A 15,230-nucleotide genomic window follows, 5' to 3' on the forward strand; every position below is an offset into this window, starting at 1 on the left:
CAAACACACTTAAGCTGCTGACAGATTAATGCTTAGTTCACTTGTGGCATACATTCTTGGGTTCTTACACATGTTCTTATAAGGAAATGGAACTCACTAAGCACTTAATCACAAGTTGGGGTAGTGTTATGGTCTTGAATACAACACACCAACTCTGTTTGAGGAACAGGCTAAGGTATCTCTATATAAGCCATCTCTGTCACTGGTACTGCCAAAGACTCTGGAAATCAAATTACTTTTGTCAACCTCAGTTAAACAAAAGCAAGCAGAAATTTGCCAAAGGGTAGCCCTGTGGGCTAGGGATGAGCCACCCGAGGAGTGTGCAGAAATGGTCTAAGGATTGTGCCCTTTACTGCAAGCCAACTTGTATGGTTTAAGTGTATACTGGCTTGAAGCTATTACAAAGAAATATTGATAAAATGACTGCAAAGACAGAGAATAAGAAACAGATACAAAAAACAATAGCAAAAATACCTGAAGAAACATGCAATCCAACTTTCTAAATATATCAGCAATTCAGTTTATTGTGAATTTACCTGGTTAGGAAGCAGTGACAGCAAGAGGAACTCATATGAGTGTATGCAAAATGTGAACATACACTATGAATATCTGCATCTGTGCTTGAGAGAAAGGTGAAGTTTCATGGAAAATCCTTTGCATCCTTACTTGATGTAAACCAAGTTCAAATGGTTCAGAGCAGTCAACAAATTCACCTGGTTTTATGCTTAAATACAGGACACAAAAAGGAAGGGGTAAATAGCAGAGAAATTGTAAGTAAATTTTCTTCCATATTCAACCTGGTAAATATTTATCCAGTTCTGATCTTTGAAATAGATTTTACAGAAGAAAACTTAGCACTTCACTCCCTAAGCAGACTGATCCCCCATTATGTACACCACACCATTATCATCAACAGTGAATCTTAGAATCATAAAAGTTGGAAAAGACCTCTAAGATCACTGAGTCAAACTGTTAACCCAGAACTACCGTGTTCATCAATAAACCATATCCACAAGTGCTACATCCACACACCCTTTGAATACTTCCGTGGACAGTTATTCCACTGCTTCCCTGGGCAGCCTATTGCAATGTCTGATCACCCTTTCAGTGAAGAAATTTTTCCTAATATCCTATCTAAACCTCCCTGGCACAACTTGATGTCCATTTCTCTTGTCCTGCCCTTGTTACCTGGGAGAAAAGACTGACCCCCAGTGAAGGGTTTTTGCCATTGAATTGTATGTTGCTGAGTGCCATGGTGAAATTGGAACCCACAAGCCACCTCTGATTTCCATGGAGATGTGTCCTTTTGATTTATGAGCAACTTTGTTGTCACTCTTCCCTTGCTTAGCTTAGCAGGGTCTGAGTACAACTCACTGTGGGTTTTTCTTAGTGTCACTGGATGCAGAAAATGCTCTCTACCCTGGTGTTTTTCAAATGCAAAGATCAAGCACAGTGAAAGTCCTCACCCCTGCAAATGGGATGGGAAAAATCCTGTCCTGCTGCAATACTTGGAGTTAGTTGTTCTTTGATGGACACAGTTTAACACATCAAAGGTTAACCACTGTACTTTCTTGTTTTCCTCAAGGTATCAGAAGACAGGAGTACCTCCCTGGCACAGTGCTGGTCTCAGAGCAAGGCAGGGGGTTGAAAACACGGGGTACTTAATGAAATTAACAATTTCAGTTAAAGTCTATATACTTTTTATTTGCATCAGAGATTATGTCAATGCTCTCTTACATGGAAAAGACCTTCCCTCCACCTCTGTTTTTCTCTCTACTGGCACAAGCAACCTTGCACAATTTGATAGCATCTCTTGATAAATATCCAGCATTGGTAGAGCTCATTTGCACTGCAAACTTGCCAGCAAGACAATACGCAGATGAACTGAATTCAGACAGGTAGCAACAGATAAAGCTTGAGTATGCATTCAGGATGGTATCTTACTGTAAGCATGTAAACCTGTTTTTCATCTCAAAATTCTGAGATGTTGACTTGGTAGAGGTAATATTACCCAACTTGGTTACACATTTTGAAATCCCTTAAAAAATAAAAGGCCTTATGACAGTGCAGTACTGAGATAAATATCTAAGATAACTTATCTTCACCTATTGTCATGAGAGCAAGCAACTAACTAGTAGGACATTCCCCTGGTCATAAGTTACTTTGTGGGATTTTTTGGTAAGATTTAAGAAGTTACACTGTATTTCATAGGACACAATGTCTATGTTTCAGAACACATCAAATTGCAACATGCAGGAATTTCCCATTCTCCCTCAGCAAGGTCTCCAGTTGTATTTACATACACATTTTAAAAACAGCTACTTTGTGCTACTGTCTAAAGCAAAGTTTTCCACAAAATGCTTTGGTAAATCTTGCACATTCCCACTGTGTTAAGAAAATTAACACGCTAAATATTTTTTCCTTTTTATGACTGTATATACTGGGTCTTTTGTTTTGCAGCAATGTAGGATCTAATTCGATTTTTTAAAGTCTGCCAAGCACACTATTGCATGAAAATATTTTCTTTTCTCTTTCTCTTTTCTAGTTCATCAACAACGATTCGAGTAGAAAGACCTGGTTCAGGATGCTTCTACTTGTTGGTTGTCACTTTTGCCAGTTTTCAGAAGACTTCTGAAGCGCTGGTCAGCCTTGAAAGTACATTAAATCCTTGGTGTGCATCATTCAACATACCTGAATTAATACGGAATGAATTCAAGATGTTGTTGTAATGAACACACTTTGATTCCAGAACTTTACCTTTCCTTCTGGCAGTCCATCAGCCATATCTTCCAAGAACGCACTGCATGGCCAGAAAAAGCTGATTTTTCTTTTAGCAAAGTTTTTTGAAAATGTGGCAGTATCCTTTTTTCTTTGCCCTCTCTCTTTTTTATTCTTTGTGAGGATGGGGAGAAGTTTAAAAAAAAGGCTTTTCCTACCTAATTTTGATATTTCTAGGCTTCTTGTCATTGTTCTTTGGTTGCCTATACCCTATACCTATACTCTTCCTTTACTGGTCGTGTATGCCTTGAATACCTCAGTTTTCCTCCAAGATGACTTTATTTTGTCGTAAAATACATATTTTTTATTATTAATTAGTAGAATTGCACCATTTTCCGAGGGTGAGTTTTTCCTCTTTGATATATTTATCTTGCTCTCACTTTTGTCAGTTTTTGTGGCTCTTTTTGTGGCAGCTTCTTTCTGTTTCTCTGAGCCTTTTTTTCTTAGCAGTGCTATAGCCTGCGCCTTTTGCTAGCCTTCCAGCATTTCTAATCAGTTACTGTCTTTTTTCGGCTGCCTACAAACAATCATCTGCCTTTTGTTTCTTCCTTCTTACTTTCATCTTCAAATTCACCACAGTAAAGGTGATTCAGGCTTCTGTGTCTTGCCTGATGATGAAATGACAAACTGAACATGAGGAAAGAGGTTCCAGTATACTCAGGGGAAGACAAGGACATCTGGGAGAGGAGAAGCACTGAATCATCTGCTTAACCATGGAACTGGTTTGTCTGAAGGCTGACAAACATCTCAGGATTAGATACCAACAGACACTGTTTGGGATTCTGGCCTAAAGCAGCTAGAATTTCTAATAGAAAACTAGAGCAGAAAGGAAGAAAGAAGCACCTTCGGTTGCAGCCAAGGGAATACATGCAGAAGGATTTTACTGGTGAACATAGGGTCACAACAAAACATGAACTCTCACTCAAAATTGCATAATTCAATATTAGATGTTGTACAGATAAGTAAGGAGAAGATTAGCCATTGACTAAATTTCTGAAGGCCAGGAACTGCTGTATTTATGAGGTAGCACAACCAATGCTTATGTAGCAGTCAATATTCTCAGCATTTCCTTGAGTAGCCCCCTGTGGCACAATTCTTCTGGTAATTATATGAGGCAGAGTGCTATCCTAATATGGCTGTGTCATTTCTCATACCAAGATTAGATAATTTAGAATTAGTTTTGATACTTCCAATGTTCCCGATATAGAAGGACTGGATTTTATGGTTTTATGGGGAAAACTGACTAACAAACCCTGACCAAGGAAAGACAAATATAGTTCATAGAGATTTGATATGTTTGATAGGAGTATGCATGAATCTGTACAACCAAGGTAACATTATGCACAAGCTCAGTAAACACAGGAACTGAAAATAAAGATATTTCTGTTTTTCAGGAACATCTGAGTAATGCATTCCTAATAAGATCTTCCATTACATTTTAGCCCTTTAATGGGTAAATTCAAGATCTGGTGAGCTTGTAGTCTACCATCACATCAGTAAATGTGCGGTCTCTAGGATTTGCTCACTGCAGTAACTTACCTTTTCCTCTCATCTGCATATTCTTTCTTTTCTCTTCCTTTCCTGCCAATATCTGTCTGGGAAATTTCAGCGTCACCTATTTTACTACAGAGCTTCTCTGATCTTCACTCTCTAGTTTTCCTGGTGGATGGATCATCTCACTTGGAATTTATTAATTCCTTGGCACAGCTCTTATTTGACAATACTTCAATTTTCAGGGTCAAAGCAACGTCTTTACATCACTCGCTCTCCCTTGGCCAATCTCATTGATTCACCCTTTAAACAAACTCTATATTATTCAATTTCTTTGCTCTCCTTATTTCCTGCTTCTTTCCTCTTCTCTTCCTCATGACTATGCTTTTTCTTTTCAGTAACTTTTCTGATTTTTCAATAGAAAAAAAAATACTGCTTTTTAACCTTTCTCAGACTTTATCTCTAATGTCGCTTAGTCTGTTTTCTTGCTTAAATACCCCAACTCTCCTTTTTCACTACTGTTCACATCTCCACCACAAGAAACTCTTAATTGATTTCCTCCTTAAAAGTACTGCCAAGTCTCCGCTCTATGCCTTCTCAACTCAAACTGACAATTTATTCAAACAAAGAAAGAGATATTTTCTGACTAAAATCAGACTCTTCCTAATTCTCCCCCCAGAAAATGCATTGTTCCTTACAACTTCTCTGCTTCTATTTCCTGCATGACCTCTCTCTTTTTTCTCTTTCATCGGAGATAGAATTGTAAGTTTGTCCTTCTTTTTTAATGGTTCTCCTCCCCTTTGTCCCACTTTTCACCCTAACTTCTGTCTCTACCATAGCTTTTGCAAAGCAATGCTCAGTTATTGTCAAAGGAATGCAAAACTCCATATATGCTTCTTATGTCTTTATTCTTTAACTGCTAATTGTTCCCTTAACATCACTCCCCAATCCTACTTTAGTTCAGGTTCTAAACAAACCTTTGTTTAGAATCTGTATGTCATCAACTCCACCCTTTTCTTCTTAGCAAAATTCATACAGACACCGTGAATTCCCCAAAATTGTTCTCAAAATCATTCCAGTTGAACAACCATGTTGCATTTTTTTCACAGCACACAGGTCTTTGTAATATCCATTCATGCACTGGGAGGCTAGTATACAAGAGTTTTGTATTTTCTTAGTATATGTTTAACACTCGCTTCAATTTTATTCATGTGTGTCCTTTAATTAGTGTGTAATAGCAAGTAGACTAATGAAAACAGCTCAGGTAAGGGCTGCATAAGTCAAATTGCAAGCATGCATTTATGAAAATGAAAAAAAAAAAAAGGATCTCTTTATTACAAGACAAAGACACCAACTATTACTGCTTAGGTTAAAAAAATTCAAACCAACAAAAATGAAAGCCAAACTGAATCTTTCAGTTCTGGTAGGCAGATAGACTAGGACTAAAACCCTTATTTGAGATAAAGCCTGAACTCCTGAATGGTTAACATCTTAATCTGAAAGAGATCCTACAGTGAAGAAAAAGAAAATAAATCTCTACAGATAAAGTTATCATTGGAAAGAACACAGTTCTTTTAAGAAGTGTCTAAAAACACCCTGGAAATGCTATGTGAGAGATGGAGAAATAGCACTTGTAGTTGTGTCAGAGAAAAATGAAACTCTGGGAAACTCAGTAATTTAGTTCACTAACATCACTAGGAGATCACTATCTGTGAAATTCAGATTCAAATAGCTCCTGGCGTAAGTGAAAGGTGAAACTAAAACTAAACCTGAAACTAGAAGCTCAAACTGAAGATAGTAAGCACCAGTACAGAAATATAGAGTGACCAGATGAACACTGACAGAAAAAATATTGCAGTGATGGAGGTATTTAAGAAAATCTTAGCCTACCTAGGAAATGTGATATAAACTGAACTAACACTGATGTTGCTGAACTTCTACTCATGTGTGATAGAGTATATTCGGCAAACTAGTGTCATCAAAATCATACCTGAAAAAGAGTTGGCATGACTGGAGAGAATAGTAAGAAACTCTACCCGTACACACGCTATGTGAAAATGAGGAAAGGTAGATGATGGAGCATTTATGGGAGTGTGCGTTTGCAGAAGTCATCGAGGATTATGCAGGTCAGCATCACTTTGGGGAACAACACATAGCTGTGATTGGAAAGATGCAAGAAAAACAACTAGGAAAGAACCAAAGAATCCAAGGTGGTGGTGCTATGCAGACAAACAGCAAACCAGAAAATCCATTTCTTATGTCGGAAATGGATTGATTAGGATGTAGATAACTTAGGCACCAGACCAGTCATAAAACCTTTCTTTTTCATTTTTGTAAGAGGTTGTTGGGACTGAAGGGGAAGGAAAAGGGGAGGAATGGAAGACCTAAGACCTAAGTGGGCTGCTGAAGTGTTTTAAGGGATTCCTAAATATATTACCCAGTGACAGACATTCTCCCTATCTATAAAATAGGTACACTGAAGCCAAAAGTTGTGCAAATACTGCTAGAAACATCTGTCTTTTGGAAGAATTATCAACAATGAACCCGAGACAATACACTCTCTAATTTATACTGGGTTTTCCTCTTCTTTTGACATATTTTTCTCTAACCATGAGCATTTTCTAAAACCCCGGCAAAGTGAAGAAGGTAGATTTTATTCTTTCTATTCTTTGTTTCATTCTTCCTTTGAATTGCTTTCTCCACCTTCACATTTTTCTCTCCCTCTATCCCAGAGGTAAGATTTATGTTTACAACTGATGGTTTATGATTAAGACACTGAACTTTGGTCACTGAATTAGTACTGTCTGTAGTTTCAGAAAACTGCCGGCCAGGTACGAGTCCTCAGGGGACCTCCCACAACCAGGGTGCCGACTGGCGCCGAATCCCGGCTGTAACCCTTAAGCAGTAGCATCCCCCAGTGGCCCTAGTTATCACTGCAGTGATAACTTTTTTAGATAATTTTAGGCACTCTAACTTTCAATGTAAATTCAATTCAAGTGCCTCCGAACTAGCCAGGACTCAGGAGTCTGTTAAACTCAGTAAAGAACCATATATACTTGATGAAAAAAATTATTTTCAGTTACTGAATATACCATGTGTGTATTGCAAAATACATAGCTGTAAAAGCAGGAATTTTTTTTTTTTTTTGTAAAATGCATTCAAAAAGGGGGTAAAATTGGATCAAAAGAAAATCAACCTCTTTGTTGGAGAGCCTTCTTGAAGAAGAGAAAATAGGTTTAGATTTTGTTCCAAGAATATTAGGTTCTACGGTTATTTTTTACTTTTTTACAAGATCAGGACTCATGGAAGGGATACTTTAGCAACCTTCAATTTTTAATCTGCCTTTTGATTGAAGTTCACATATTTAGAAACTATAGTCCATCATATATATTGAATTAAAATTCTAAATCAAAAATCCCTAGCTGGTGTTTAATTCACTCAATGAAAATTCAACCCCATTCTCAGAAAATACTCAACAAGAACATCCCACATCCCAGCCTCTATTCTTCAACCCAGCCCTTTGCAAAACAATCCGAAACTGCGCTCACTGGGATTGCCTTCCCTGTTCCCTAAAAGAACTCAGTCGTTGAGGAAAGGTGAAGTAAGTGGTACTTCAAATTGTCACTGGAAGAGAATAGGAGAACATAGAAGGGCAGACAAATGATGCACAGGTAACACAAATATGGGATGCTTGCACCTACCCAGCTTCCTCCCACTCCAGAAGCAGAACAGACACATCAGCACAGTCCCTGTATCAGTGCTGACTCAGCAGAGAGAGGATGGAGGAGGAAGGATGTGCAAGGCTGCCAGAGGAAGAGCCAGAACAGCACTTCTGCACAACTCCTCTGTATGGGATGAAAAGAAGGAATTTTCTCTTGTTAATGTTGGAACTCTCCAGTAATTTCTAATGTTGCAGCAGTGGAGATGAAGGGTTGTTAATTAAAACAACCCATATGAAAATCAGTGGGACTTCTACATTAGCTTGAAGTTCAGCAGGGGATTATAAGCAGTGCAGAGCAGAAAACAATGAACGTTTGTCCTCTCTGTATCAGAATCTTACCAGACCTGATGCCACAAGAGCCCAAAGAGGTGACATGGTTTTATCCAGTAGGTAAATCCAGTAGGTCTATGGCATCAAATAGTTACTTCTTTCCTCCTATTACTCTTGTCACAATAGCTGAGTACCTCTAGTAGAGTTTTATAACAGATGCATAATTCCATTCTCTGGCTGCAGTGTGAAGCACAGAATACTTGAGACAAGCAGAAAAAAAACCCCCAAGCCTAATCCCCAGAACATATGTGCCTTCTCAGTAATTTAAGGGCTAAATACTGGGGTCCTTCCTCTGAGGTAACCTAAGGGAAATCTGTCTTTCTCAGTATCTCTGAATCTGATCCTTCATGAGCAGCAGTCAGCCCAGTGTGAATGTGCTAACTGAGATATGACAAACCCATGTAACAACTCTTGCTGATATTCTGTTATTCTGTGGTTAAGGCTCATGAGGATTTTTGAAAGGAAGTTTATTTTTGCAAGCTGCTGAGTACTGACTATGATGTGGGGCAGCTTTCACTTAGGCAAATGTCTTAACTTTTGTTAAGGCTCTTGGGCAGATAGGCTATTACTGCGACATTTACAAGTAAAGCCTGGCTTGGCTTAGGCTATTCAGTGAAAGGAGATGTAGGTTTTAACAAATAATAGACAGCTATTTTTCAGCACAAAGAGAGGAGGCAGCTTTTCATCTTGGCAGACACTACCTCTCCCCTTCTTTTGGAAGTTCTAAAAACATTGCTAACAGTCCTAAACAATGCTCCTCATAGGTTATTGTCACTACCTAAAACATAGGGGCTGGTATTCAGCATGACAAATCAGTTTTATGTAGTTTAGTCATCTATCTCTGCCAGTTGCATGAAGTGGATGATTCTGAAAAAGTCAGCAACTATCATAATGAAAATATACATTATGATACAATGTGTCACACAGCATTGAAAATTAATCCTGCTGCTAAAGAAATAGAAAATGCACAATAAACACATTACCTGAAATTAAAAGTGGTTTTGACCAAATCTCCAGAGCCTTTAAAGTTGTAACAATGATTTCCTATTTATATGGACTGTGTGAATTCTCAGGTGATTCCCTGTGGAGAGTTGTATGAATACTTTTTCCAGAGCTGAGGAAAGGAAAATAGGTAGCTATAATGGAACTACAGGAGCAGCCAAGCAGTAGATTGATTCAACAGGAGAAATTCAATGTATCCCAAAAGATTTCCTAGGATTTGCTCTCCTGCTGCTTAGGGCACAATTTGTTGTAATGAGAAACTGAGGATTTTGTTTCAGGTGTCAAAGCTTGTAGTGATGACTTGAAGGTATAAAGAAAAAGCAACAACTGAAAATCACTCTTAAATAATGCTTTTGGATGAGAATAGAACAAGGACAAGCTCTTCAAGGTGCAAAAAAGGTCAAATATCTCATGTAAATAACATTCCTTAAGAGATACTAATTGGATGCACAGTTGAACCCCTTCCTTCATCTCCAAACTGCTGCATTAAACAGCTTGAAAACTACAGTACACTTCCACAAGCAAAACAAAGAAAGCTTTATTAAATTATCTGGTAAAATCGCACTCAGTCTCACTGTAATCTCTGCTCTCAGTAAGGTCTGCAGAAAAAAATACTCAGTTTTCAGTTGTGAAGAACTGAGCTAACTGAGTTATAAAAAAAACCAAACCAAATGAAAAACAGTAGGTTCGAGTTTTTTATTTAATAAGGGAACATTTAAACAGGCAGACTATTCTGTTCATCTGGAGCATGCCACATGGTAGAAAGCTGGCAGGAAGCATGTTCTGCTGCAGTACTACATAAGCCATGTTTAAAAGGTTAAGTGGGACATGCTCGACATGAATTTCACCCTGCAGAAATGTGGAAATTTGTAGGTATTCATGTCCTCCTCTGCGAAAAGGAATAATCTTTATGAACACAGTGCTACTCTACCACTGTGATGTACCACAGCCTATGCAGGTTTTATTGATAATCACTTTTTAGTGAAAGCTCTGAAACACTATGTTGTTTATCAAGTGGAGCCCAGAGTTTTATTCAGAAACAGACTGCCACATGGAATTTCCTCAGGTAAAATGCTGAATGATGATGGCATCCCCATTTGAATAGGGAAAACATGCAAAATCTGAAATGTTCATATTCACAGCAGAATATATTGTTCAGCACTAGTATGCTCCTCACACTTTGTTCTGATACATGGTGTATCATCGGAGGAGAAATGGATGCTCAAAAAAATACCTTACCAAGAATGAACATTCACGTGTGAATGACATTACATTTGGACATTTGGGACAGGCTTATACTTAGTTACAAACAATGCAACTACCTAGAACCCAAAGATTTGAGTCTTAAAAGTTTTTACAACACAGACCAAAGCAGATAGCACCTGCCCTTTCTCTACTAGATGACCAAAGTTGCATTACAGCTCCAGGCTCCAATCAATTTCAAACCTACCACATGACGTATGATCTCCTAGACTATCCTTCCTTAGCAACAAATGACTATCAGACTCAGAAACCCTCCCAGTAGGTAGCATAGGAAAAGGTACTGACTAGGAGAAAAGAGAAGTAAATCCTTCACCACTTTGGCTCCTTCCCAAAATAAGGATCAGGAGCTTTTTAATTTCCAGTTGAAATTGCATTTTGCAAGACTTTTTTTTTTATCTTTTCTGTAAATTCTATGTATAGAGTATGCAGAAAATATACACTGTTTCAATCTGCTACCTGTCCCTCAGGTCTGACCTATCTCAGCATAAAACACTGATACCCCTCATGTCAATGGAGTCTGAAACAGAAAGTCAGTTTCTGATCAGGAATGGGGGAGCATCTGAACACATAAAACAGCAAGGAACTAATAATCACTTATTATTATAGTTCCTGTTATCATTCTATTTCCTCACAGCCTGACTGTGAAAGCAGAATGGGAGTTCTGCCTCTTTCATTAACCTAGAAAGCAATGCAAGATGTACACAAGAAATAAAAAGAATAAGAAGAATCGAGATGAAGCACAGTCTTTGTTTTTAACGAGACAGCTAGCTCTCCCCCATCTTTGGAAGCAGTTGAACCAATTACATCTCTTACCTGTATGGTTCCAGAGTCCTGAGGCCATAACACAATGCTTCTTCCCAGGATTCAAGGTTAATACAGGCATCCATGGCACAGTCAAGCATTTTCAGCTGATAGATATTTGTGTCTGGTAGGTGACCCATGTTACTGCTCAAGAGATTCTGGCATCTTGCCAGAACATGCTTCCACTCTGTTATTTGCCTTAGTTAAAGAAATATATTTAATCAAACAAAAATACAAGTTCTAAATGCTGTTTAGTAAGGTGTAAGAGCTACAAAGCATTAAAATAGAAAAGTTGCCATCATTTCAGACTCTGCTACAATTCTTGAAAACACACTTGAACGCAGAAGTGGTAGCTTAGGTAACTATGTTTTGCTTACATCTAGCAAAACAATTTCTAAAGAAAGCAGTATTTTAGCAAAAAATGGTAAAAGAAAGATGACAAATTGCAAATAACTTTTATTTAGGTTCTGAAACATTATTTACTTAAGATACTCCTCCAAATCTTACAGCCAAGGGCAAAAGCCCATAGAAATCCATCTTAAAAAATGTTTCAGTGGCTAAAAAAAGAAAATTATGTTTTTGTATATTAAAAAAATGATACATTCTTTTAAGCTGACCAAGATTTTTTTAAATTCTCATTAAATTAGAACCTTTTCTTGAAATTAAATAATTTTCTTTCTCCTTGAAACAATTATAAAGAGCATTGTGGATTTTTTTCATGTACAGCTGCATGTTTCATGCATGAGAAAGAAAAACATCATAGTTTTTATGTCTGACTAGTTGAAGACTAATGAACTAGGCACTACAGAAGATTTTCACCTCCAATGTCACAAGAAGATTTTTTTGTGAGTTTGGAATAGAGGAAAAGTAACTTGGGGCTTGCATTCCCTTTATTTGGATATTCCTTACTACAAAACACTTATTTCCATTACATTCTACACTGATTCAACTTATGTGTGGACCAGATTCTTCTCTCTCTGACCACACCTAAGCTGAACACTTTAAGAATTTTCAGTTTTAAAATGAGTACTGTCATCTGTGACTGCACTCATGGGAGTCCCAGAATGCAAGCAGTCTAAACAGCAAAAAGACACCACACACATCAGTAAGAACAAACGAAATAAAGAAAAAATTAGACTTATAGTAAGAGAAGTAATAACGTTGATTGTATCATAGTCCTTTCCATACAATCAGTTCAAGGAAGTCCAGCAGTTATCTTCACAACATTACTGAAATTACTATTCACACTAATCCAAGGATGAATTTAAAGTGTACAATGTGAACCTGTGATGAAGTAATTAGTCCTTCTTGAACATGGGAATATTTACCTACTTAAATTTAAGAATGTGACCACTATGTGGCTGGGCCAGGATTTATAGCATGGTTGTTACAAGGCTAAACTAATTATTTGTGAATTGCTCTCATGCCCTTGGATTGAAAGAACCATATAAGGGAAGGAATGTGTTATTATAATTGCACCTTAACCTTTATATCTCTGGCAAACATCCATGTATTCTTTACAACCGATTAAGGGCAGACAAACAGAAGAGTGGGGGATATTATTTCCACTTGATACAATTTTTGTAGAAAGTACAAAGCACTGACATTCTTGAAAGATTACCATTTTAGCTGATGCATAGTCTGTCTGCTCTTACTTCTTGTTATTCTGCTTTGTTCACTGACTAGCATCTAATAACAGATGTGCTTTATAACAAAACCTGTTGGGACCAAATTTGTAGGTATGTAAATTACAACTTAGAAAACTCTCTGTCAGCTGCAACAGGACAAAAGAGAAGCTGCCTATCCTGTATCTGCCCAAGACTGGAGGAGGACTGCCTCAAGCAGATTCTCTCTAACTGTAGATTTATCAGTTATAATCAGTAAGTCAGACTGTGGGAGTCACAAAATTTTTCAACTGTAGAAACTGTTGGTTTAATTTGTTAAAAAAATGACATTTGCAGAAACTGATAAGTATGTGCCTCAGTCAGCCAGGAAGGTTTTCTACTCATTATTGGCAAGTGGGCAAAAGTCAAGTTCCCTCTTCAGGTACTGCACTTGCCAATGCATGTTAATTAGCACTGGTATTGTGGTGCAATGGAAGGGAAGATGACATTTCAAATAGCCCATGATTGAGAACAGAAGCTGAACAGACAACAAGAACAGATTTTTTTCAACCAGTCCTGATACCTTTTACTATGATGTATTTGATTAATTTTTAAGTATCAGTTAAATCAGTAATCTTAATTAAAGACCTTAGTAAATTTAAATAGGTGCAATTTCTCCTGCAATTAAATATAAGAACATTAAATAGGACCAGTATTGTGACTCCATAGTTTTGGTATAAAAAATATTGCAACTTTAGGTTGCATACCTATAATTTAACTTTCACGTTAAAACATAGTTCCTCAAATATAACTGAATGCCTGAAGGTCTATTTCAGTATTGTCTGTCTCAATCCAGTGACAACAGAGGAACTTTAGACAGACTAGAAACTATACAAAAATTAAAGTAAGATGAGATGAGTGTTTCTCCTTTGCCAATGAATGAATCTCTCTGGATTAGAAAGAAACAAACTCAGTTGTGTAGGTTTTTTTGTTTTTTGCACAATAAGAATTGTAATCACTTGCTTCCAGCCTGGAATAACACTATGCAAACCTGCTTTTCATGCTGCCAAAAAGGAGTACTGGAAGATTAAATTCTCTCTAGGTTGAGAGAAAGCCCATGTTTCTAAAATGGTAAGACATCTTGCCACAATAAACCAAGTTCACAGTCAGAAAAATTCCACTGATTAGACCAAGATAAGAGAGAGATCAATATACCATAGTATTCCAGTAAAAATCTCCATCTCTCTTCTGCTCATCTTTTCTTGGTTGTTGCTTTTCACTAATTTCTTTAATTGGATTGAATATCTACATGACAGCCATTAGGCTCCAGTTCTGTTTATTAGTGCAAGATCATCTCATTCAATTTGCTTAATTATAAATTATTATTATAACTTATTATAATGATTCTATAATGTCTGCTGTGAAAATAATTTAACAACCTTTTTTCTATTTAAAAGTGGATTTATATGAAGCAGTGGGCTGCAATGGCAGAAATCCAAACTTGAATGAAATATCCCTTTACATCCTAGGTAGCTACTATCCCTTCCATGAAGCAGTTCCAGTCCAGGTAATCAGAGACTATATTAATACAATTATGAATAGTATCCATTTGAAACATCAAATGAATTAAAAACATTAAAATAAAAAGAATGAAAATGTAAGTAAATTAATCTCAAGAGATGAATTGCATACTAAGAGGCTTTCTAGACTATTTTCACAACTGAATGACAAACTGTGGCATGTCACTGAAAGGATACCTTCTTTTGATTTGGGATATCTCACTTTATTTACAGCGTCTTTGACTTCTTTCCAGGCATGCTCTTCACCGGCCAGTTTCTCAGAATCCTAGTTAATTGAAACAAATGCATTTTATGAGAAAAACAGTAAAATGAGAATATGTAGTTATGATGAAAAACAGGGTAAAAAGATTTCACTGCTAAAAGCTATTTGTAGAGACTGTATTGCTATTTTTTGTAAAAACTCAAAAAATCATTTCACCAGGCAATCATACTCATCCTGTGTTTGGAAGTAAATGAATGTAAACTTGGAAACATTAAATTCTCAAATGAGATATTAAGTTTGCAACAAAAACTATGATCAACCAGAAAAGGGAAATAATAGCATGTGATTTTTACTATTAAAACACATTGAGAAGATCAAATTCTTTCAAGGGCCTTCTATCTAATACTTCACAGACCTCAGGCATACTGTATAAAAGATTTAGCAAATAATTTTGACTA

General features: G+C 37.0%; 1 protein-coding gene across 2 annotated transcripts in view; it reads right to left on the minus strand.

The window, feature by feature from the left end:
• Window positions 1–15,230, minus strand: part of SMYD3 (SET and MYND domain containing 3) — a 383,658-nt gene that overhangs the window by 37,848 nt on the left and 330,580 nt on the right. For both annotated transcript variants that reach the window (XM_027657423.1, XM_027657424.1), the window contains exons 9-10: window positions 14,748–14,835; window positions 11,399–11,573 (exon numbers count right to left, since the gene is read on the minus strand). In XM_027657423.1, coding sequence (XP_027513224.1) covers window positions 11,399–11,573; window positions 14,748–14,835 — 263 coding nt within the window. The remainder of the gene's footprint in view (window positions 1–11,398; window positions 11,574–14,747; window positions 14,836–15,230) is intronic.

Source organism: Corapipo altera, unplaced genomic scaffold (genome assembly GCF_003945725.1).
Source record: "Corapipo altera isolate COAL_440 unplaced genomic scaffold, ASM394572v1 2c, whole genome shotgun sequence".
Classification (NCBI taxonomy): Eukaryota; Metazoa; Chordata; class Aves; order Passeriformes; family Pipridae; genus Corapipo; species Corapipo altera.